Source organism: Papio anubis, chromosome 2, assembly GCF_008728515.1.
Source record: "Papio anubis isolate 15944 chromosome 2, Panubis1.0, whole genome shotgun sequence".
NCBI classification, from domain to species: Eukaryota; Metazoa; Chordata; class Mammalia; order Primates; family Cercopithecidae; genus Papio; species Papio anubis.
Window position 1 is genome coordinate 171853262 of NC_044977.1, and position 24495 is coordinate 171877756.

Consider the following 24495-nt stretch of genomic DNA (forward strand, 5'->3'; position numbering starts at 1 on the left):
AATTCATTCCACAAGTTATTACTAATCTTCCTTAAATACAGTCTGATGTCACTCACTCAAAGTGTCAGTAGTCAATCCTGCTGAATTACCTATTCAAGAACACCTGAAATATCATTTTCTGCTTTCTGATGAAAAAGGTTATGTAACATTTCTGCTATATGTTCAATTACAGTCACAATATAACATTAGTCTTTTTGCCAAGACTTGTGTTTCCTTTGAATTTCTTTGGTCTTTACAATTTCAAACCTTATTAGAAATATGCTTTGTTTCATTTTACTGCTAATTCTTTTTGAAAACATTAAAAATGAACTCGGTATACACTGCTCTGTCTGAAATTCAATGTCAACCAAAATACGGTTTCAGCCTACTTGATCTTCCACTGCTTTATATACACCCTACCCTACACACAGTCTAACTGTATTATTCATTGTTCCCAAATAGAGCCTGTCCTTCTCTGCCTCTATGCATGTTGACCACTACACTTGGAAGAAAATCCCCAATCTCTTAGTATGTACTTTGACATATTTTATAAATCCCACTCATCCTTCACGCCCTTAAAAAAAAAAAGCCCAGTCTTGTACTGATTTTCATAATTTTCACTACTAATCTGCTGGTATTTCTTTCCTATTTTAATTAAAATTTTTTAAGTGTGAAAGAATGTATACATAGATCTTAAAAGTCATACTCCAATGTGATGAAGTTATTGATGTTTATCTTCTCCCTATTTTCCAAATTTTCTACAACCCCTGTATTATCTTTATAATTAGAAAGAAAAAATGCTGGAGCAAATGTTAGCAGGGAACATCAGCAGATTTTTATGGGACATGGACTTTAAGTCTTAGCTAATGGACTTGAAGGATTCTTGGTCCACTGATAAGACCATTCCCACTGTGAGGACAGATGGACAAATGCATCAGGATAAACATAACGTTCACCTAACTAATGCTCTTTATTGTAGATTCTTGCTCCTTGAGCAATCTCCTGGTTGTTATTTGCCTAGAGAGAGAAAATATGATGGACACAAACAGGAATATTCTGTCTCTATGCTATTTCTCATTGAAGTTTATTCATTTAGCAACATAATGGTTTTTTTTTATTTTCATTTTTTTTACTTTTTGAGACGGAGTTTCGCTCTTTTGCCCAGGCTGGAGCGCAGTGGCGCAATCTCCACTTACTGCAACCTCCGCCTTCAGGTTTCAAGCAATTCTCCTGCCTCAGACTCCCAAGTAGCTGGGATTACAGGCAACTGCAACTGGCTAATTTTTGTATTTTTAGTAGAGACAGGGTTTCACCATGTTGGCCAGGTTGGTCTACAACATGTTTTAAAAATGATACCTCATACATTACATTTGTTGGACTCTGCTTTACACTCAGTTGATCTGTATATTTGAATTCTCATCTTCTATTCAGCTGCTTCTTAAGGCAAGGCTATATTATTATACTGTCTCTCCCCTGCAGGGCCCAGCCCAACGACTCAAACACAAAACATGTTCAGTAAGTACCTGATAAACAGGCATTTATGTAAGACATCATATAAAGGACCACAGTACTTTGAAGCTGGACAGGGCCTGTATAATCACATATTAAAAAGTATTCTTATTGTACACACAGGAAAAAAACTGTTAATACAAGAAGAGAACAACTGTCTTAAAGTTAGCAGGCCTGTAGCAGAAGTAAATCTAAGGCCCAAGCCAGTCATCAAAAATTTAAAAATGGCATAGCGTAACATTTTTAAAAAGACAAAAATCACCAAAATACAATGGGTAGCAAAATATATAAATGACATATGTGAAAATTGATCAAATGGTTAAAAAAGGAAGAGATACACATAGTTAAGCCTTCAGAGGGATTTCTGGTTTCAGCTTCCAGCTTCTATCAAGCAGAGGTCAATACTTCCACCTTTAAAACAATAAAAAGCTCAACTGAAATCAGTGACTTTTCTTGGACCCATTAGAGAACTGAGGTCACAGAGTGAACTATCACCCCAAAATCCAAAAAGACAGACAAATAAAGAGAATCACAGCCCAAATCTGCTTAAATGGAACAGAAGTCACTAGAGCCATAAACTGGTAAGGATATTTAAATAGCAATTTTGACAAACTGCTGCAAGTTGAGTATGGACTAGCTTGGGAGTAAGAAATTCAGTCTTGGGAGAGGTCCCTACACTTCTGTGCATTTTGCCTGCAGGAAGCCCACCAGGTTTTCACAATGAAGAACCAAGAAAAATCCTTTGTGGCTCTAGAAAAGATGGGATGAGTAAGAATTGTGAGGTATAGCCAGAGTGTTCTTCACAATTAAGGCCTACTCTCTAGGGAAAAAGATTTTACCAGAGTCTTCTCTGAACTGGGGGAAGGACATACATTCCCCCGACTCCAGCCCCTTGTAGCCCTCCTGTCTCACCTATGGGGGTAAAAAGGCTAACAAACACTTGTGAAAGGCACAGGCCCAGAGATATAGGCCCACTAAAATACCGAGATTTAATCAAAAGATTATAGAACCTTCTCCTTGATACCTTACCATCACACCAATAGGGCTCCAGTATAGTAACAATGGATTACAACTAAACAAACACCAAGCAGGATAAATGCAGACCCTAAGGAGGAGCTCTCAGGGAAGCCTAAAGACAATGGGGGAGACAACAAGAACACTGGAGGAATTTGAAGCCCCTGATACCTACAGCTATAGCAAACATGAAAACAACTCTAGTTAGATTAATTCCTAGATTAGCATAAAACCTTACATGAAAGGCCTGTTTACCTCAGTTCCTATTATCCAGTACATCAAGCCCAGCTTGTACATGTATTATTTCATTTATTTCTAAAAATTATCATTCTTATTTCTACATGAAGAAACTGAGTCATAGAGATTAAATTACTTGCTCAGTGACGCACAGGAAGTAGTGGAGCTGAATTTATACAAAGACAGTTGACTCCAAAACCTACTCTTAATAAATAATGTCTCTCTACTAATAAAAGTGAGTCAATGGTCTATTCATATGGATTAATTCTGAATATGGTTTCTGTTAGATTCACATTAAAATTCACTAATTTAAATTCACTAGTGATGCTATCATATATTCTGTGGGCTAAAGTTCTACTTTACCTAAAATATTCATATACCAATGATTAAACTGCAAATACATATTCAGGTTAAAAAAAAAAAGTTGTTAAAAAGAATGTTCAAAAGACTTGAATAAACATTTCTCCAAAGAAGATATTCAAATGACCAATAAGCACATGAAAAAAATGCTCAATATCATGAATTAGGAAAATGCAAATCAAAACTACAGTGACATACCACTTCATCCCCATTAGCATGGCTACTATTGAAAAAATCAGAAAATAGTAAGTGTTGGTAAGAACATGGGAAATTAGAACACTTGTGCACTGTTAGCAATGTAAAATGATACAGTCACTGTGGAAAACAGTATGGTGGTTCCTCAAAAAAATAAAAATAGAATTGCCGTAAGATCCAGCAGTTTCACTTCTGGGTATATACAAAAATTACTGAAACCAGGATTTCAGAGTAAAGTATTTGTACACCCATGTTCATAGCAACATTATTCACAATAGCCAAAATGTTGAAACAACCCAAGTATCCATGAATGAATGAATAAATGGATATGCAAAATGTGATATATACATACAATAGGATATTATTCACCTTAAAAAGGAAGGAAGCTCTCTCCTCCTCAGCGCTGCCTACAGAGGTGGCAGCCATCAGACCCCTTGTGAAGTCCAAGATCATCAAAAAGAGAACCAAGAAGTTCATCTGGCATCAGTCTGATCAATGTGTCAAAATTAAGTGTAACTGGCGGAAACCCAGAGGTATTGACAACAGGGTTCATAGAAGGTTCAAGGGCCAGATCTTGATGCCCAACATTAGTTATGGGAGCAACAAAAAAACAAAGGACATGCTGCCCAGTGGCTTCCAGAAGTTCCTGGTCCACAACGTCAAGGAGCTGTAAGTGCTGCTGATGTGCAACAAATCTTACTGTGCTGAGAATGCTCACAATGTTTCCTCCAAGAACTGCAAAGCCATCATGGAAAGAGCCACCCAGCTAGCCATCAGAGTCACCAACCCCAATGTGAGGCTGCACAGCTAAGAAAATGAGTAGACAGCCCATGTGCATGTTTTGTATTTAAATAAAACTATAAAAACTGCCCAAAAAAAGGAGGAAATTCTGCAATATGTTACAACCTAGATATATTAGTTTGTTCTTATGCTGCTATGAAGAAATACCTGCAACTGGGTAATTTATAAAGAAAAGGTTTAATTGACTCACAGTTCCGCATGGCTGGGGAGGCCTCCTGACACAATCATGGCAGAAGGCACCTTTTCACAGGGCAGCAGGAAAGAGAATGAGTGCAAGCAGGGGAAATGCTAGATGCGTACAAAACCATCAGATCTCACGAGACTCACTTATTATTATGAGAGCAGCATGGGGGAACCACCCCAATGATTCAAGTACCTCCACCTGGTCCCACCCTTGACACATGGGGATTATAAGGATTACAATTCAAGGTGAGATTTGGGTGGGCACACAGAGCCAAACCATATCACTGGATGAACCTTGAGGTTCATTATGCTAAGTGAAATAAACCAGTCACCAAAAGACAAATACTGTATGATTCTACTTATATGAGATAGAATAGTCAAAATCACAGCAACAAAGTAGAATAGTGGTTGCTGGAAGCTGGGGAAGGATTATTATTTAATGAGTATCATTTCGGTTTTACAAGATAAAAAAAGCTATAGATGGTGGTAATAGCTGAACAACAACATTATGACTATATTTAATAACACTGAATTGTACACTTAAAAATGGGTAAGATGGTAAATTTTGTTATATGTATTTTACTTCAATTAAAAAATTGAAAAAAAGGGTGATATGTGCCCACGAGATATATGCAATAAAATTATACTATTATTATACTTCTTAAAAATTCAAATTGAAATAGGTTAAATATTTATAATGTATAACACTGTAAAACAATGTATAAGAGCAAAAGGCACTACAACTGTCCCTTGGTATATGCCGGGGACTGGTTCCAGGACCCCCACCTATACCAGAATCCACACATATTCATGTCTCACAGTCATCCCTGCAGAACCCATGTATATAAAGAGCTGACCCTCCGTATATGGGTTTTGCATCCTGTGAATCCACATTTGGTTTAAAAGAATCCACGTATAAGTGGACCCATGCAGTTCAAACCCGTGTTGTTCAAGGGTCAGTTGTATTTCAGTATTTTCTGTTTATTTAGCAATAATTTACATTTAGCAATAAATGATTATGTAAAGCTACTACCTTTATCCAATTTTCTAACTCTTGATAACTTTTCTTGTGATTTCCTTTTTAGTTCTTGGACTGGAATACAAGCCAACGCTTTCTCCTGAAGAGCAGGATTTTCATAGACCAGCACATGCTGAATGTTGGACTGAAGAACTCCTAGAATGGCTGAATCAGGAGTAACCTAATAGGAAAAAAAATACTGAAATTAACTTTTCACTATATGTTACAAAAATAATATATAATAAAAGAGCACTGTGGTTTTATGATTTTACAGGTAGAAGGGAATGTATGGATTCACTTAAATATAATAATTATACCCACGACCTTCATAACATTAGTATTAGGAGACAGCCACATTTGTGTCAGAGCCTAAGATCTATCTATTTTTTTCCCTTTGTATATACTATTAAGGATATATTTAAACAAGGATATGCAGAATTCTTGAATACAAGCATGGATCAATACAGCGCTCTGATCTAAGGAGCTAATGGCCCCTTCCACTTTAAATCCCTGTAATGTACAGCAGTAGCAAAAGAGGTGTGCTTTTAAAGAATCAGGAATTTTGAGAAATTCCTGAAAGAGAAAAGGCAAATATGAAAGGACTTAAGGAAGAAACCTCCAGAGAGGGTGGTGATGAAAAGTAAAAAAAGTTTCCAAAACAATCCCAAGGGCAGAGAAGCCAGAGGATCTACAGAATAGGAAGTGTCCTCAGAGCAAGCATTAGGGAGAATGCTTGAACTCTGGAGGAACAGCTAATTATTTTGGCTTCTCCCTCCTTATCACCTCATCAACAAAAAGGTCTGCCTCTGAGCAGTGAGCGTGCATGCTTAGAGTCACAAAAGGAAAGGGGAGTAACCAAGCTCAGAACTGCTGTCACTGGCACATCCCATTGTGCGGTATGTACTGCCCTTCTCCACAGCTGTCAGAAGCAAATGCAGTATTCACAGACAAGCTGGCAGGACCTCTCAAACACATACGGATCCACAACAACTGTGGGGGAGATGCATGAGAATCAGTATCAGAAGAACTAATCCTGTAGCAATGACAGAAATACAGAAGAAACTTTAAAAAGTTTCAATAGTATACTATATTCAGAGAAAGACTCAACTATGGATCTTGGAGAGAAAAATTTTATTTATTTATTTATTTATTTATTTACTATTATTTTTTGAGATGGAGTCTCACTCTGTTGCCCAGGCTGGAGTGCAGTGGTGCCATCCTGGCTCGCTGCAACCTCTGCCTCCTGGGTTCAAGTGATTCTCCTGCCTCAGTCTCCCGAGTAGCTGGGAGTACAGGTGCCCGCCACCATGCCCGGCTAATTTTTGTATTTTTAGTAGAGACCAGGTTTCACCATACTGGCCAGGCTGGTCTCGAACTCCTGACCTTGTGATCCGCCTGCCTTGGCCTGCCAAAGTGCTGGGATTACAGGCGTGAGCCACTGCGCCCAGCTGGATATAAAAAATTTAAACATTAAAATAAAAAAGAAGCCAGGCACTTTGGGAGGCCAAGGTGGAAGGATTACTTGAGTTGGGAGTTCTAGGCCAACCTAGGTAAAAAAAAAAAAAAAAAAAATAGGTAGCCAGGTATAGTATTGTGTGCCTGTAGTCCCAGCTACTCAGGAAGCTAAGGTGGGAAGATCGCTTGAGCCCAGGAGGTCAAGGCTGCAGTGAGCTGTGATTGCCCTACTGCACTCCAGCCTGGGCAATGTAGTCTCAAAAATAAATTAATAAGTAATATAAAATAAATTAACAATATAAAATAAAGAAGAAAGCATAGATGTTGTCAAACGGTAGAATAAACACAGCTAAAGAGTGATCAGTTAATTAGTAACCAAAGGCATTTTCTGAGAATGAGGCATAAAAAGAACAAATAGACATTGAGGATAAATCCAAAACTTCTCACATCCAGTTAATGGAAATTCCAGAAAAACAGTAAAAACAATGGAAGAAGGCAACTGCTCAAAAAAATAACAGAAATAAATTTCTTATAGCTGAAGAGCTAGTATGTATGGAAAACAAAACAAAAACAAATGCTAAGTATATAATGGTGACATTTTATGATAGCAAGGCTAAAAACAAAATCCTAAAAGTCTTCAAGTAAGAAGAAACATTACATGTAAAGAAAAAATTATTTGATGTCAGATATTTCATTGGAAACAATGAAGCAAATTTTTTGAAAATGAGGGAAAACGATTAGGAATGCAGAATTCATTCCCAGTCAAACTAATCATGTACAGGGGCAAAAAAAAAAAAATACATTTTCTGATATGTGACAATACAGAAATTATATCACTCTCAAATCCTATCTAAAAGAATTATGAGGAAAGTTATTATAGCCAAAAAAATAAATATAGCCTACATTAATTTTTAAAAATAAATACATACTGGGGAGTAGGATCTAAAATAAAAGGACTGGTACAAGTTTTGATTGGTATAGATAATCACAGTTGGAAAGCAAAATCTCAATTTTTTCATAAGAAAGGTAGCAAGGAAGGGAGCAGAACAGAGGTTCTTGTCTTATGGTAAGATGTTGGTAGAAAAATATAAAATTAAAAATTTGCATTACAGATTTCAGGTCAATAATTAAAAGACTAAAAAGATTATATTTAACTTCCTAACTCTTACAGGAATAAACCTATTATAGAAAAAACCTTGATCTAAACAACACAGGGAGAAAAGAAAAAAAAAGCAAGAATATAGACAACACAAAATAAGATATCAGAAGTAAGTTTAAACATATTAGCAATTAGAATAAATGTGAATGGGTTAAATGTGCATAGTGCAAAGTAGAGACAGGTCGATAACAACAACAAAAAAACATTACCAAATACTTACATGTCAGGCACTGTATTAAGCACTGGAATGGGTGCACAAGACAGACATAATCAATTTAAGGTCTATGGGGAAAAGGTATTAAACAAATAATGACAGACCCACCACAGTAACTGAAAAATATTTGTCTGTGTGTGAATGTGTTAGATACTGGAAAAATAATGGAGACCAAAATAGATATAGTATGGGCATTACCCTCACACAGCAAGTAGTCTGTGGATACAAAAACAAGCAAATACTGATAAATAATGTTCATTTACTCAAATATTTATTTATCCTTTATTTGCTAGGTGCTGGGGATATAATGGTTAAAAATTAATCATGCGGATAAATATTATTAAGCAAATATGTAGCATAAAATGAGACTTTACAACAAGGTCCTTGAACCTGAACTTCCTTGAAGAAATGATATTTGTGGCAGAATAGGAAGGATGAGAAGAAGCTAGCGAAGAGGGAAGGAAAAGACCATTCCTGTCAGAAAACAGCACAAAGGTAGCTGGGGATCGCTTAGCATATTTTGAAGGATCAGAGAGATCAGTGTTTAGTACCAAGAGAAACAAGGGGAAAGCAGTGGAGAGATAAAGATCATTCTGGTCGCTTTTCATTGCAATGGTAAGCCATTACAGAGATGAAAGTAAGAAGAGTAAAACAATCTGATCTGTTTTCAGAATATCACTTGAGCCGCTATGTAGAGAAAGCAGGCATCAGAAGACCCCATGGGGAACTACTGCAGAACTCCAAAAGAGCTGGTGGCTTAAATTAGGGTAGTTTTACAACTGGTAGAAAAAAAAAGTGAATGGACATGAAAAGAACTTAGGAAGTAAAATCAATAAGTTTTGATGACTGTACTATGAAGTCAAGAGTATTTGGAAAAGGAAAAAAACACATTAGAGATGATTCATGGCTTTTTTGTTTGTCTGTCTGTTTTTGGATATGAGCAACTGGGTCAGCACTTGAACCACTTGCAGCAGGAGAAAAACCATGAAATGACCAACTCAGTTAAAGAATATCAATGGGCTCTCTCTCTGGATGACAAGTGTCTGGATAACATGGAGTGAGGCAAGATGGCACCTCCCAAGAACGCTCCAAGGGATGCCTTGGTGATGGCACAGATCCTGAAGGATATGGGAATCACAGACTACAAACCAAAGGTTATAAATCAAATTTTGGAATTTGCTTTCCGAAATGTGACAATTCTGCATGACGCAAAAATTTATTCAAGCCACGCTAAGAAACCTAATGTTGATGCAGATGATAGATACTGCTTAACAGCTCCAAACTATAGGTTGAAGTCCTTAATTAAAAAGGGACCCAACCAAGGGAGACTAGTTTCACGATTAACTGTTGGTGCTGTTAGCAAACCTACCACTCCTATCACAGCGACCCCACAGTGTCTGTCCCAAATAAAGTTTCAACTCCAATGTCAGTGACAAGCCAAAGATTTAACAGTGCAGATTCCACCTTCTCAGTCCACATCTGTCAAAGCAGTTCCCGCAACAACTGCAGTTCAAAATGTTCCAACTAATCCCACAATGATTGGGCCCCAAAATATTCTTATTACCACCAACATGGTTTCGTCATAGAACACAGTCAATGAAGCAAACCCACTGAAGAGAAAAACATGAAGATGATGAATACAATGATACTACGTAAGGAATTATAGTCTAGTCTAGATGCATTTCAAAAGGAAAGCTGGTTTTGAGCCCAATATACTGAACTAGAATATTCTAGATCTTCTCATTTTACCTTAAAAGACTGAAATGTAGCTGCAGCATTTTTCCTATTAGCTAAAACTGTTAGATCGCTTTAGTAAACATACAAATGTGTTTTTCATTGGACTTCAATTACCAACAGTTAAGTACTTGTTTCTTAAGTTTCATTAATGTTGAGTCCTAGTATGGTAATTCTGGTTTTGAGACACTTTTCTGCCTTCTATCACTGACAGCAGCACCTAAGTCTCAGGTTCTACAGCCTGGTCAGCAGATTTATCTTTTACAGCATAATTTCTAATCTACATTTAAATACTACTTTATTTTATAAGGTAAAATAGTCACTTTTATTGTCACTAGCTTTTTCATTTTTACCAAATCTCTCAATTTAGGAAACATTTTTGGAAAGGGTAGATTTAGAGGAGAGATTCTAAATCCATTTTGAATGTATTTGTTTCTTGGCCTTCCTTAATTCCCCAACTGAACTCCCTTTCTAAATCCCATTCATTTTCTGCACCTACCCCATAGGCTTGTTTCTGTCTCTCCATTGTTCTTAAATATAAAAGGCCATACCTGGAATTTAAAAAATATAATTCCTGGTAATACAGCTCACTGTCATTTTCATATTTTTAAAACATTCTCTACATGCCTAATGTTTCGTGATTCATTTTAACCCGATGGTTTGCATTTGCTGTTTTTCACTCTACATCAGAACATTTTACTCCTTAGTTTTTATGCCTGTTGAGCTTTCTGTGCTTTTGACAGGTAGTTTTGGGTCAGTTACGGTTTTAGTCTTACATTCCAAGTTGATAACTCTACCATATTTCACATTTCTAAATTTAACAGAGACGCTGTAGGTTAAAATTTGTTTTGATAAGTAATTACACTGGACCTAGGCAAAACCACTGAAGAACAAGTGTTTTCTTCCTTTTTACCACATACATATATGTTTTGATCACTGCTGCTTGAGTCCTCCTATTGGTATAATTCAGATCATATTTTTAGCTTGTTGCTGAGGATATCACATATAAGATGGGATCAAACCTGAAAGTAAGACACTAATGGTTCTCCATCCTCTAAAAACAAGGAAAACAAACTAGTGTGATGTGACTTGCATTTATGTGCACTCTGCATTGGTTTCCCGATAATACTGTAATATTGCTGAACACTTTCCCTGTTTTCCTCTTACACACATCTTAAAGTCATATTGGGAAAGATGGCAAAGCTTTTGAGAATATAAACAGACCTGTTTTGTTTTTCTTAAGTTCAACATATATTTGCAGAATTTTGTAAAATAAATGTTCATATCATAATTTAGAATTTATAGCCAAGGATTCTCAAAACAGAAGTTTCATCTTAGGATAGTGCTTGATATATCTAAGAAAAAGTCCAGTAACAGAGAAGAAATGTCTCAAATGTCTCATCAGTTTTAGAGTTTTTTGTATTAGGGAAAGGTAATAGAAAAACAGGTAAAATGTATAAAAACAGACCTGATCAACATCATAGGAGATATCTGCTATATAGCATGGGATATCATTACTTGAATGTTCTCAGGGAGGCAGTAAGTCAAAAGGCCTAGGTTCTAGTCCCAGCTTTATCATTTACCAACTGTGTGCCCTTACTTCACCACCTGTTAGCCTTGCTCTAAATAGTAGTAGGAAAAAAAACACCTATCCTGCCTACCTCACAGGGCTGTTGTAAGGGTTTGACTGGTATACATGGAAGTACTTTCAAACTTGTAAAATGCTATATGACTATAAGGAAATATTAATGTATTTGTTCCAAGGTTATTAATAAAATTCGAGCTTAAAAGAAAAAAGACTACCAAATGGTAAAAACGAACAGAAAAAAGTCAAATTTGGCAACATGGAAATCACTGATCGTAGTAAGAATACAGTCTAACAATAGCATTAATAAGGAAAACAATTTGCAAGAGACTGAGTTATACAAGTGATGTGCAACAGTGGGCTGGCTAAGCTGTACCAAAGGAGCTGTACGAGATGGTCCACAGGGATGTGGAAAGTATGAGAATTTCTATTTCTATTTTGTCCGACAAGTAAAACAATTAAGTTATAATAATATTTACTATCTGGATTAACAGTGCCTCCCTCACAGACTGGAGAAGCTACCCTGATGTAAGAGAAAAAATGTCATAAAGTCAAAGGGTTAACAGTGGCACCCGCACTCCTACTTCTGCAGCTGTCATGTGACAAAGTTGTGCAGTTCAAATGTGCTGGATTAAGTGGAATTACGGATTATATCATTTTAACTAAATTAACCCCCAATCTAGCTTAAAAAGATTACAAAGAACTCTAGGCCCCGAGGCTAATACTAATAACAAAAGCACATAAGGAGAAAATGACAGGGCAACCACATCATCTGCTTTTTTAGCATAAGCACTGCAACAGCTACATTTTAGTGCAAAAAAGAAAATCACTAACAATCTAATGAGATCTAACAAAGCCCCTTAAATTCAAAATTATCAAGACTATTTTAAATATGGATTTGTTTACATTCATTAGATAATATAGTATTAATAAATTTTTTGGTGGGGCGTGGTGGCTTATGGCTATAACCCTAGCACTTTGGGCAGCTGAGAGAGGCGGACTGCTTGAGACCAGCAGTTCCAGACCACCCTGAGCAACATGGCAAGACCCCCATCTCTACAAAAAATAAAGAAAAACTAGCTGGGCTTGGGGTACACACCTGTAGTCCCAGCTACTTGGAGGGCTGAGGTGGGAGGATCATTTGAGCCCAGGAGGTCAAAGCTGCAGTGAGCTGTGATCATGCCACTGCGTTCCAGCCTGAGCGACAAAGCAAGACCCTGTCTCAAAATAAATAAATAAATTTTTTTGAATTAAACATATTATTTACTATTTAGATCCTCTTTACATTGTTTTATAATATGTACAGTATATTGCCTTAGTAGTACATGTATATAACATATAAACAAATGAACACAAATGTATTGACAATATGTGCTCAAAAATATTTTACTGATAGGGCATATAATTAAAGTATGGAGACCCACTAGAAAAGTATGTAAGAAATAAAGATGCAATAATGAGTACTGGGAAGAGGAAGTGAGAAAGACAGGGCATGGAGGACCAGGGATATTTCTATGTCACCTTGTTCCTAAGATAGGAGAGCTTAAAGGTAAAGCTCTTAAACATTAACCTGCTTGTTAAAAAATGTAGATTCCAAACTTCACTCTTCTTCCATTTTGATTCAGCCAGCCTGGAATTATGTTCAGAAATTTGCATGTGATGCCAGTGGAACAATCTTAAACGAAAACTGGCCTAAAACAAGGTTTACATACCACTAGGAAGATTCCCCAAGAAAAGAACAGGTACAAGATGGGGCACTGTCCATGTGAGATTCCATGGTGAACAGAGTAGAAGGGATATAGGGAGAGAGGAGCAACTGGCCTTTATTAAGAGCAGACACATTGCCTCCATTACAGAAGAGATTGTGCAACAGCTGACAGAAGAAATGTAGAGCTGGTGATGACAAGTCCAGGGAATTCGTCATGGAAACAAATATGCTCCTTTACTAGGATTAGTATAGAAACAGGAAAAAAAAAAAAAAAGGAATGTCTCCATTTTTATTTGAAAGAATTCATATTAAAATGAAGCACTTATAGTGTCTCATTTTTCTTAAATGCAGACTTTCATTTACCAAGAAGGTAAGAATTCATCCGGAGTATTTTTATTTTCAATTTAATTATTTTCAATCTGAAAACTATCTGATTCACTGTAGTTTTAATGGCACTCAAAATATTTTAAACAATAAAGTTTATTTTCTTGCCTTATTTCTTTACATATTCATTGGCACAACTCTGAAAAAACTAAGTCATAAAAATAGAAGGTTGCTGATTACATGGCGATTACAGCAGCTGGGTAACCACATACTAATGCTACAGAAGGCAGCAGTTAATTGAGAGACTAAAGTTACTTGGAGTACAAATGGAAGTTTGAAATGTGAAATCTGTTGGTTTTAGATCAAAGAGTTTTTATCTTCACTAATCATACTTCCAATTATTTTGATTTCTGATATGAGATATATTTAAGACTCTTCATAAGAAAAAAAGTACAATGTGTATAATTTTATCAAATCATGGGAATTAATCAGTGGAAGTTAGATTAGCAAATTCACTTCTTTAGTTAAAACACACACACACACAAAACAAATCAAGGCTTGAGCCTACTTGTCCTCTCTTTAATTTTATGCAACCCTTTGAGGCCTTAAAATTTAAAACCTGTTTTTAGACATAAAAGTTCTGTTATTTTAAATATGTTTTAATCAACTTGTGACTTAAGTAAACTTATTTAAAGAAAACCTTTTCTATTTATAAAGGTAATACATGTTGCTTCAGAAAATATTGAATAGTATAAATAATATGAAAGCACCCATAATTTCATCACTCAGTGTACATTATAGTTAAGATGTCTGTGTATGGCCTTCCAAACCTTTAAAAAAATGAACATATATATACACATATATATGTGTGTGTGTGTGTGTTTCTAATAAGAAAAATCAAAATATTACACATATACAGACAACATATGCTGTTTAATTTTGGAATTCTTAGTTTACCTTTTCTCCATATAATAATGTTCTTCATGTCAAAACAGACCACATCTTCATTTTTAACAGACCCTAAGTATGCTGATATAAGGATACAATGTAATCCCCCATCAAAGGGCGTGTAGGTATTAGTTAACTTTTAAGAGTGGTAGGTTCGGCCGGGCGCGGTGGCTCAAGCCTGTAATCCCAGCACTTTGGGAGGCCGAGACGGGCGGATCATGAGGTCAGGAGATCAAGACCATCCTGGCTGACACGGTGAAACCCCGTCTCTACTAAAAAATACAAAAAACTAGCCGGGCGAGGTGGCGGGTGCCTGTAGTCCCAGCTACTCGGGAGGCTGAGGCAGGAGGAATGGCGTGAACCGGGGCCCGGGCTTGCAGCGAGCTGAGATCCGACCCTGCACTCCAGCCTGGCTGACAGAAGCGAGACTCCATCTCAAAAAAAAGAGTGGTAGGTTCATGAAAAAGAAAGTGGATGTTTAAATCTTATGTTCAAATAGGTTTCTTCTCTTACAAAGCTCGCACATAGGCCGGGCGCAGTGGCTCACGCCTGTAACCCAGCACTTTGGGAGGCCAAGGCGGCGGATCACCTGAGGTCGGGAGTTCAAGACCAGCCTGACCAACATGGAGAAACCCTGTCTCTACTAAAAATATTGAATTAAGGTATTGAATTAAGGAATTGATAATAGCTGGGCATGGTGGCACATGCCTGTAATCCCAACTACTAGGGAGGCTGAGGCAGGAGAATCACTTGAACCCAGGAGGCGGAGGTTGCTGTGAGCTGAGATTACGCCATTGCACTCCAGCCTGGGCAACAAGAGCGAAACTCTGTCTCAAAAAAAAAAAAAGCTCGCACATAGATCCAGACTAAGACTAGGAGGTTGCCTTATTGTTACTTTATGAGATAAAATTAGTTTTAAAATTAACTAGTTCATTTTATTATTTATCATTATCTGATAATATATGACTTTTATAATTTCAATGAAATAATCACAAATTATGATAATTGGTTTAAACAAACACATACCCACATTATAAATTGGTAGTAATTTCTGGAGCGATAAAGAGTTGACGAAAAGTTCCTACCAATTTCATATACATACTCAAAGTAGTCATGTGCTAAATAAAAGCATACATTTAGATTAGCTGAGTAAAAAGTACTGACTGTATATTTTAAGCATATTATACTTCAGAATCACATCTTTAACCTAGATAAAGTTGTGAAGCTGGAAACAATGCTTCTAACATTCTGAGGTACCATGTCATTGAAAAATTGTCCTTGCTGTTTTGAATCTGCCTTTGGAAGGCAACTGTATAAAAATAAAGGATTATCAGAAAGTTACTTCCATTAGGAACACTAAACACTTAGCATGTACAACCACCAAGTTTGAAAATCAATTAAGTCATTAGGGAAATGCAAATTAAAACCAAAATGAAATACTACTTAACAACCACTAAAATGGGTGTACTAAAAAAGACAGTAACAATGGTTGGTGAGGATACTAAGAAACTGGAAGCCTCACATATTTCTGATGAGAAGGTAAAATGGTACAATTTTGGAAAACAGCTTGGTAATTTCTTAAAAACAAATATAAACTTACCATACAACCCAGTGGTTCCACTCCTAGGAATCTACTCAAGAGAAATAAAAACACATGTCTACACAAAAATTTGTATGTGAATGTTCACAGCAGCATTATTCATAATAGGCAAACATGGGAAACAACCCAAATGTCCATCAACTGATGAATGGAAACAATATGTGGCATATCCTTAAAATGGAATATTATTCAACAATAAAAAGGAACAAAATACTGATATATCCTACGATATGAAGAATTTCAAAAATGTTACACAAAGTAAAAGCCAGAAATAAAAGATTACATACTATATAATTCTATTAACATAAAATGCCCAGAAAAAGTAGCAAGATTAACTTTCTAATAACCACCACCACTATCATCTTTATTCAGCATCAATATATTCCAGTATTTTGTATCTTAAAAGCTTACTAGCAAATGTCAACATCAGTGACTATCATCTTGACTTATACATCAACATTTTACTTGATATAGTTTTAACCAAAAAAACACAAACAAAACAAAACAAAAAAAACAGTTATAAATTCACTAGGATTTATCCAGTTTATACACAGGTCAAATGCTTTAAAAACTATCTCTCTGGCTCCTTGACTTTGGTACATTTTAATTTTCAGTATCTCCACTCAAAATGGGCAAGGTAGAAGAAAACTGCCAAATTCTGTAGTATAGCAACTAATGATAAAAGCATAATTAACAAAACACTTTTAAGAACTACATATATTCAAGTGATCCACAAATAACCAAGAGTTGTCTATGAAAAACAAGATTCATTCTAATTTCTCTCAACTTCTTTAAGAAATACAGAAGATATTTTGTCTGAAAGACTAGAGTAGTAAGAATTGATATATACTAGCCTATTAATAGCATACATCTTTGAGAAAGTTTACTTTCTTCTACACTAGAATGTGTTTTGCCAATAGAATGACATTCTGTTTTTAGTGTAGTGTTTAGAGGCTTTCTGGTGACTGACAGGATTTTAAAGACCTGGAACTATATCTGAATTGTAAGGTTAAGAACTAAAAAAAAAAGGGCTGGGTGAGGCGGCTGTAATCCCAGCACTTTGGGAGGCCAAGGCGGATGGATCACTTGAGGTCAGGAGTTCGAGACCAGCCTGGCACACATGGAGAAACCCCGTCTCTACTAAAAATACAAAAAATTAGCCAGGTGTGGTGGCGGGTGCCTGTAATCCCAGCTACTCGGGAGGCGGAGGCTGGAGAATCTCTTGAACCTGGGACGTGGGGATTGCAGTGAGCCAAGATCGCACCATTGCACTCTAGCCTGGGCAACAAGAGTGAAACTCCATCTCAAAAAGAAAAAAAAAAAAAGCAAAAATTAGCCAGGAGTGATGGTGTGTGCCTGTAGTTCCAGCAACTCAGGAGGCTGAGGCACCAGAATCACTTGAACCTGGGAGGCAGAGGTTGCAGTGAGCCAAGATTGTGCCACTGCACTACAGCCTGGACAGAATGAGACTCTGTCTCCACACACACACACAAAAAAAAAGAGTTTAAAGAAGATTCAGAAAATGTGAATGGCTTTGCTGAGCCAGAACACTAACAAAATACTACTTAGCCCAGGAAAGAGATATTTTGTAAAAAAAAATGTTTGCAAACTTTTTGCGCTATGTGCATTTTAAACTATAATACTGCAATTAAAAAGATAAAGTAGGAAATCTTAAAAGATATATTCTAACACTGTAACTGGAAAACTCCTAAGAAAAGGTGTTAAAAACCAAGAAGGATGTTAAGTGAGCTTCTGTAACTGTACCAACCTTAACTGCAAAACTGATGAAGACCTAAGGTATCCAAAATGGAATGTACATGATCTCAGGGGGCATAAAAATCCATTGAGGTGCTTGTTAGACTTACAGAACTATCACAAGAATTTTTCTGACAGTAAAAACTTAGGAGAAGAATACGTAAGGACCTTGGCCAAAAGGGATTTTTGTAAACAGGATAATTTCCTATCAAATGGAATCATTTTGGCTTATCAAGAATGCCTGTAAGTTTGACTTTAGTTCTTCACAAGTACATATATGGTGTATACCAATAACAAAATTTCACTAATTTGCTAGCATCCACTATCATTAAATTAATGCATTCTTAATTACCTTAAACCTAAAGAAGCTTTTTTATTGAATTAAGGTATTGATAATGGCTGTGTTGTTGGAAATAACCCCACAGTGAATGGCAGCAGGTATAATTTAGATCAGAAAATGCAGTAGAGGAAATTTGACAATTTTTTAAAGAGCTGAAGAAATTTGGATGTTTTAAAGTTATAAGAATCAAGAATAAAATATGGGGCATAAATTGAGGAATAAATCATAACACATTCCAAAGCTTTTGCTATTTCAACATTTTGAAAGAAACAGTTAAAGAAGGTTTAATTCTAACATTACCGTCGAAGCAGATGGTGGATCTGGTGACTGCCCTTGACGGTTCCTTGTGTGCTGGTTTAACCCACTGGGATTTGAAGACAGTGTTGTAGGAAGCTGGGTACTGGCTGCAGGTTGCTGAGATGACTCTACTTTGTGGCTCTTATTTGAGCCATCCAATCTGCTACTTCTCTCTATGGCAATCAGGTCACGAATTTTTTGCAGCTGCTCCACTGAAGCTTTTTTAGGAAAGATGAGATGTGTTTCTCCCTGGAATTTATAAAATTAGAAAAAATGTGAACCTTTGCTTTATGCAGTCATTCTTTTGTGAATACACACATACACACAAAGAGAGAGACGTATAATGAAACCAATAGTATAGAATGCATGTTTCTAAAATCATACTGTTTTCTTACCACTATTGTTATTTTTAAATACAGTCTAAGGTAAATAATGCCTAAACATAAACCAGAAAATTATTAAAAAATTTATCTCCTTTTGGGCATTTAATCTTTAGCCTATTTAATGTGGTTCAAAGGACCTTCAGGAAAAAATATTTGATCTTCTAGAAACAATAAGTCAGACGGCCTCATAACGGTTGCAAAAATGTATATTCCTATCCTCTCTGCAACAGTATATGATACTAGTACTCTCTATGAAATTTCCTATGAAATAATAATGACAGGGCCGGGCGCGGTGGCTCAAGCCTGTAATCCCAGCACTTTGGGAGGCCGAGACAGGCGGATCACGAGGTCGGGAGATCGAGACCATCCTGGCGAACACGGTGAAACCCCGTCTCTACTAAAAAATACAAAAAACTAGCCGGGCGAGGCGGCGGGCGCCTGTAGTCCCAGCTACTCGGGAGGCTGAGGCAGGAGAATGGCGTCAACCCGGGGGGCGGAGCTTGCAGTGAGCCGAGATCCGGCCACTGCACTCCAGCCCGGGCGACAGAGCCAGACTCCGTCTCAAAAAAAAAAAAAAAAAAAAGAAATAATAATGACAGTAGAGATACAGCCACACAAAAGAATCCCGGGTCACATAAAACCAACAAGAAGTTATCTAACAACCTTTGAATCTTGTTAATCCGAGTCTTTAAAGAATAGCTACGTGATTAGAAGTCTGTGTATGGGGTCCACTAATTTTTCCAAGGTAACAAAAAGTACACCCTGATAGTCAATCCAAAAGTATGGATGGTTAACAGTAATATAAAAGTAATCCGAACAAAACAAAAAAAATAAAAACCATGTCTTTGAGTAATGATTCATTTAAAGAATACCTATAAATACGCTGAGAATGCTTTAAAATAAAATGCTACAACAAATTCTATAATATAAAACAGTAAATTACAAAACAAGAAAAAAGGTGAAATGAAATGACAATGTATTCGATCAAATTTCTGGATATTGAGAACAAACAATGTTAAAACAGTAATTTCTCCAACTGCAAATAAGATAAAAAGTTGCAGCTGGGCATGGTGGCTCATGCCTGTAATCCCAGCACTTTGGGAGGCCCAGATGGGTGAATTACCTGAAGTCAGGGGTTCGAGACCAGCCTGGCCAACATGGCAAAAACCCTGTCTCTACCAAAAATACAAAGATGAGCCGGGTGTGGTGGCAGGTGCCTATAATCCCAGCTACTTGGGAGGCTGAGGCAGGAGAATTGCTCAAACCTGGGAGGCAGAGGTTGCAATGAGCTAAGATCACACCACTGCACTCCAGCCTAGGTGACAGAGCGGGCTCAGTCTCAAAAAAAAAAAAAAAAAAAAAAAGTTGCTACAGCATGCAGTACACAGACCTGCAGATCATGAGCATTTAAATTAAACTCCAATATCGACAATATTACTTAATTTCCCTGGTGACGGCAGACCTATAGGAATCAACTGAACAAGACATTACTTAATGGCATGAAAGTCAATTTCATCTGAATCCTTTTTAAAAAGCTGGAATAGACCAGCAAGCTCCATGTATGACTCATAATTGCTATAACAAAGACAACTACAATGTATTAACTTTGTGTGTTCTAGGTACTATGCTAGGCTTTTTTTTCTTTGAGGCAGGGTCTCCCTCTGTCACCTAGGCTGGAGTGCAGTGGACTGATCAAAGCTATAACCTCAAACTCCTGGGCTCAAGCGATCTTCCATCCTCAGCCTCCCAGTAGACAGGACTACAGGTGCATGCCACCACACCTGGATGATTTTTTTATTTTTTGGAGAGACAGGGATCTTACTCTTTTGCCCAGGCTGGTCTCAAACTCCTAACCTCAAATGATCCTCCTACCTCAGCCTCCCAAAGCAAAATGCCAAGCGTTTTAAACACATTATCTCAAGTAATACTAACAACTACCCTGAAAAGTAGGTATTAGATTAATACTCACTTTTTTTTTTTTTTTTTTTTTTTTTTTTTTTTTGAGATAGTTTCGCTCTTATTGCCCAGTCTGGAGTGTAGTGGTGCAATCTTGGCTCACTGCAACCTCCGCCTCCCGGGCTCAAGCGATTCTCCTGCCTCAGCTTTCCGAGTAGCTGGGATTACAGGCATGCGCCACCACGCCTGGCTAATTTTTGTATTTTTTAGTAGAGACAAGGTTTCACCATGTTGGTCAGGCTGGTCTCAAACTCCTGACCTCAGGTGATCTGCCCACCTCAGCCTCCCAAAGTGCTGGAATTACAGGTGTGAGCCACCGCGCCTGGCCAATACTCGCTTATTATATGAAAATACAAAGGCTCGGGGAAGTTAAACAACCTGCTCGAAGCCACAGAATAACTGGCAGAGCAGGGATTCAGACTCCATGACCTTAATTGTTATGCTATAACTGACTCCATCTTCAACTGAACAGAGACCGAAACCCACAAGCTTAAACAAATAGTTGAAGGGAATGAGCAGAGAACATTTGTACAACTGTAACGATTAGATGACTGCCAAAAATTGTAACACAATGCTTTTTCAACATTAGAAAGAATCTTCTTACATCTAGGAGGAGGCCTAGGAAGAGAAACCAGACATCTGGTTTAAAACCAAATATGGAGGCATCTGATCTCATACTGTTACTGGAACAGCACTGAGAAAGGCAAATAATTTCATGGACAAAGAAGGAAAAAGAGCATGACAGGTTATTTAGATGTAGGTCTCCGTCCACAACTCAGAGAGGGCCCCATTAAGACAGAAATGCTGCTCATGCCATGCTCCCTTCCCTTCAATCTCCTTACAACCAGCCCTAAAAGAAGATATAATTATCGTCAAAGGGTCTATATCAAAATATTTAACCAACAGCACTGTTATTTTCATAAATGGACAAAATTATAAGCTTAATGCACTAGATGTAGTAACATTTTAAGAAATCAAAAAGAGGCCAGACGCAGTGGCTCACGCCTGTAATCCCAGCACTTTGGAAGACTGAGGCAGGTGGATCACCTGAGGTCAGGAGTTCTAGACCAGCCTGGCCAACATGGTGAAACCCCGTCTCTACTAAAAGTACAAAAATTAGCCAGGCGTGGTGACAGCTGCCTATAATCCCGGCTACTCAGGGGGCCGAGGCAGGAGAATCACTTGAACCCAGGAGGTGGAAGTTGCAGTGAGTCGAGATAGCGCTATCGCACTCCAGTCTGGGGGACGAGAACGAGACTTTGTCTCAAAAGACAAAACAACAACAAAAAAAGGCTGGACCCAGTGGCTCACGCCTGTAATCCCAGCACTTTGGGAGGCTGAAGCAGGCAAATCACGAGGTCAGGGGTTTGAGACCAGCCTGGTCAACACAGTGAAACCCGTCTCTACTAAAAATACAAAAATTGGCTGGGGGGTGCCTATAATTCCAGTTACTTGGGAGGCTGAGGCAGCAGAATCGCTTGAACCCAGGAGGCGGAGGTTGCAGTGAGCTGAGATCATGCCACTGCACTCCAGCCTGGGTGACAGAACTAGACTCCGTCTCAAAAAAAAGAAAAAAAAAAAAAAAAGGAGAAATCAAAAAGAATTCTAGTATTTAACAAATTTGTTTCTCAAGGAATTTTTGTTGAGACAATTCTTACTACAGCATATTTAGCAAACCTGACCCTGACCACTAAATGCTGAAAATATCATCCAGTCAATAAAACCACCAAACTGCCCTAGCAAATTTCCCATTCTCATCTTCAACAGGTGGAAGAAAGAGGTGCAGGTGGAGGGGGCAGGTATGGCTCCTAGTGGAAAACTACTTCACTGAGATCAACTGTAGGGTCACATATCCATTTGGAACCCAATCTTTTTCATTTCAACATCACTCTCAGAAACTGTCATAAAAAAGAATGCAGCCTCAGAGACAAGTGGGCCTAAAAGTAACCAGAATTTTAACAAAGTTGAAAATTTTGGGACAGGTCTTAGGTTCATACTCCATTTTCAAAAGCCCACCACGCTGGGAAAATCAGATATCCATACGCAAAGGAATGAAACCAGAACCCATCTATATCTTACCATATAAAAAAATCAAATCAAGATGGATTAGAGGCTGGGCACTGTGGCTCACGCCTATAATCCCAGCATTTTGGGAGGCTGAGGCAGGTGGATCGCTTGAGGTAGGGAGTTTGAGACCAGCCTGGCCAACATGGCAAAACCCCGTCTCTACTAAAAATACAAAAATTAGCCGGGCGTGGTGGTAGGCGCCTGTAATCAATCCCAGCTACTCGGGAGGCTGAGGCAAGAGAATCACTTGAACCCCAGAGGCGGTGGTTGCAGTGAGCCAGGATCACACCACTACACTCCAGCCTGGGTGACAGAGCAAGACTCCATCTCAAAAAAAAAAAAAAAAAAAAAAAGATGGGCCAGGCATGGTGGCTCATGCTTGTAATCCAAGAACTTTGGGAGGCCGAGGTGAGTGGATCACCTGAGGTCAGGAGTTCAAGACCAGCCTGGCCAACATGGTGAAACCCTGTCTCTAGCAAAAAAAAAAAAAACTAGCTGGGCGTGGTGGTGGACACCTGTAATCCCAGTTACTCGGGAGACTGAGGCAGGAGAATCGCTTGAACTTGGCAGAGGCTGCAGTGAGTGGTGATTGTGCCACTGCACTCCAGCCAGGGCAACAAGAGGCGAAACTCCATCTAAAAAAAAAAAAAAAAAAAAGATGGATTAGAGACTTAAGTGTAAGACCTTAAACTATAACCTTAAACTATAAGACTACTAGAAGAAAATACTGGGAAAACACTTCAGGAAATTAGTCTGGGCAAAGATTTCATCAGTAAGACTTTTTTTTTTTTTTGAAGCGGAGTCTTGCTCTGTCGCCCAGGTTGGAGCGCAGTGGTGCGATCTTGGCTCACTGCAACCTCCATTCTCCTGCCTCAGCCTCCTGAGTAGCTGGGACTACAGGTGCCTACCACCACGCCCGGCTAATTTTTTGTATTTTTAGTAGAGACGGGGTTTCACCATGTTAGACATGTTCTCAATCTCCTGACCTTGTGATCCGCCCACTTCGGCCTCCCGAAGTGCTGGGATTACAGGCGTGAGCCACCACGCCCGGCCTCATGAGTAAGACTTTAATAGCACAGACAACTAAAGCAAAAATTGACAAAAGGTATCACATCAAATTAAAAAGTTTATGCACAGCAAAGGAAAGAACAAACAATGTGAAGAAACAAACTAGAAAGTGAAAGAAAATATGTGCAAACTAGTCAAATGACAAGGGATTAAGAACCAGGATACAAAAGGAACCGAAACAACTTAATAGCAAAAAACAAATCTCATTTAAAGATGAGCAGAAGAGGCCGGCATAGTGGCTCACGCCTGTAATACCAGCACTTCGTGAGATCGAGGTAGGTGGATCACTTGAGGTCAGAAGTTCGAGACCAGTCTGGCCAACATGGTGAAATCCCATCTCTAAAAAAAATACAAAAGAATTAGTCGGGCAAGGTGGCGTGAACCTGCAGTTCCAGCTACTCAGGAGGCTGAGGCAGGAGAATCACTTGAACTTGAGAGGTAAAGGCTGCAGTAAGCTGAGATTGTGCCACTGCTCTCCAGCCTGGGCAACAAAGTGGGACTCTGTTGCAAAAAATAATAATTAAAAATAAAAATAAAAATGAGCAAAAGATCTGAATAGACATTTCTCAAAGGAAGACATACCATTGGCTAACGGGTATATGAAAA

The 24495-nt window shown here is 38.0% G+C and overlaps 1 protein-coding gene and 2 pseudogenes across 3 annotated transcripts in view; 2 read left to right on the forward strand and 1 right to left on the reverse strand.

The window, feature by feature from the left end:
• NGLY1 (N-glycanase 1) overlaps positions 1–24495 on the reverse strand; it is a 68043-nt gene that overhangs the window by 26771 nt on the left and 16777 nt on the right. For all 3 annotated transcript variants that reach the window (XM_021934918.2, XM_003895184.5, XM_021934919.2), the window contains exons 3-4: positions 18419–18664; positions 5312–5477 (exon numbers count right to left, since the gene is read on the reverse strand). In XM_021934918.2, coding sequence (XP_021790610.1) covers positions 5312–5477; positions 18419–18664 — 412 coding nt within the window. The remainder of the gene's footprint in view (positions 1–5311; positions 5478–18418; positions 18665–24495) is intronic.
• LOC108584718 lies at positions 1488–4233 on the forward strand (annotated as a pseudogene).
• LOC110742372 lies at positions 9177–9780 on the forward strand (annotated as a pseudogene).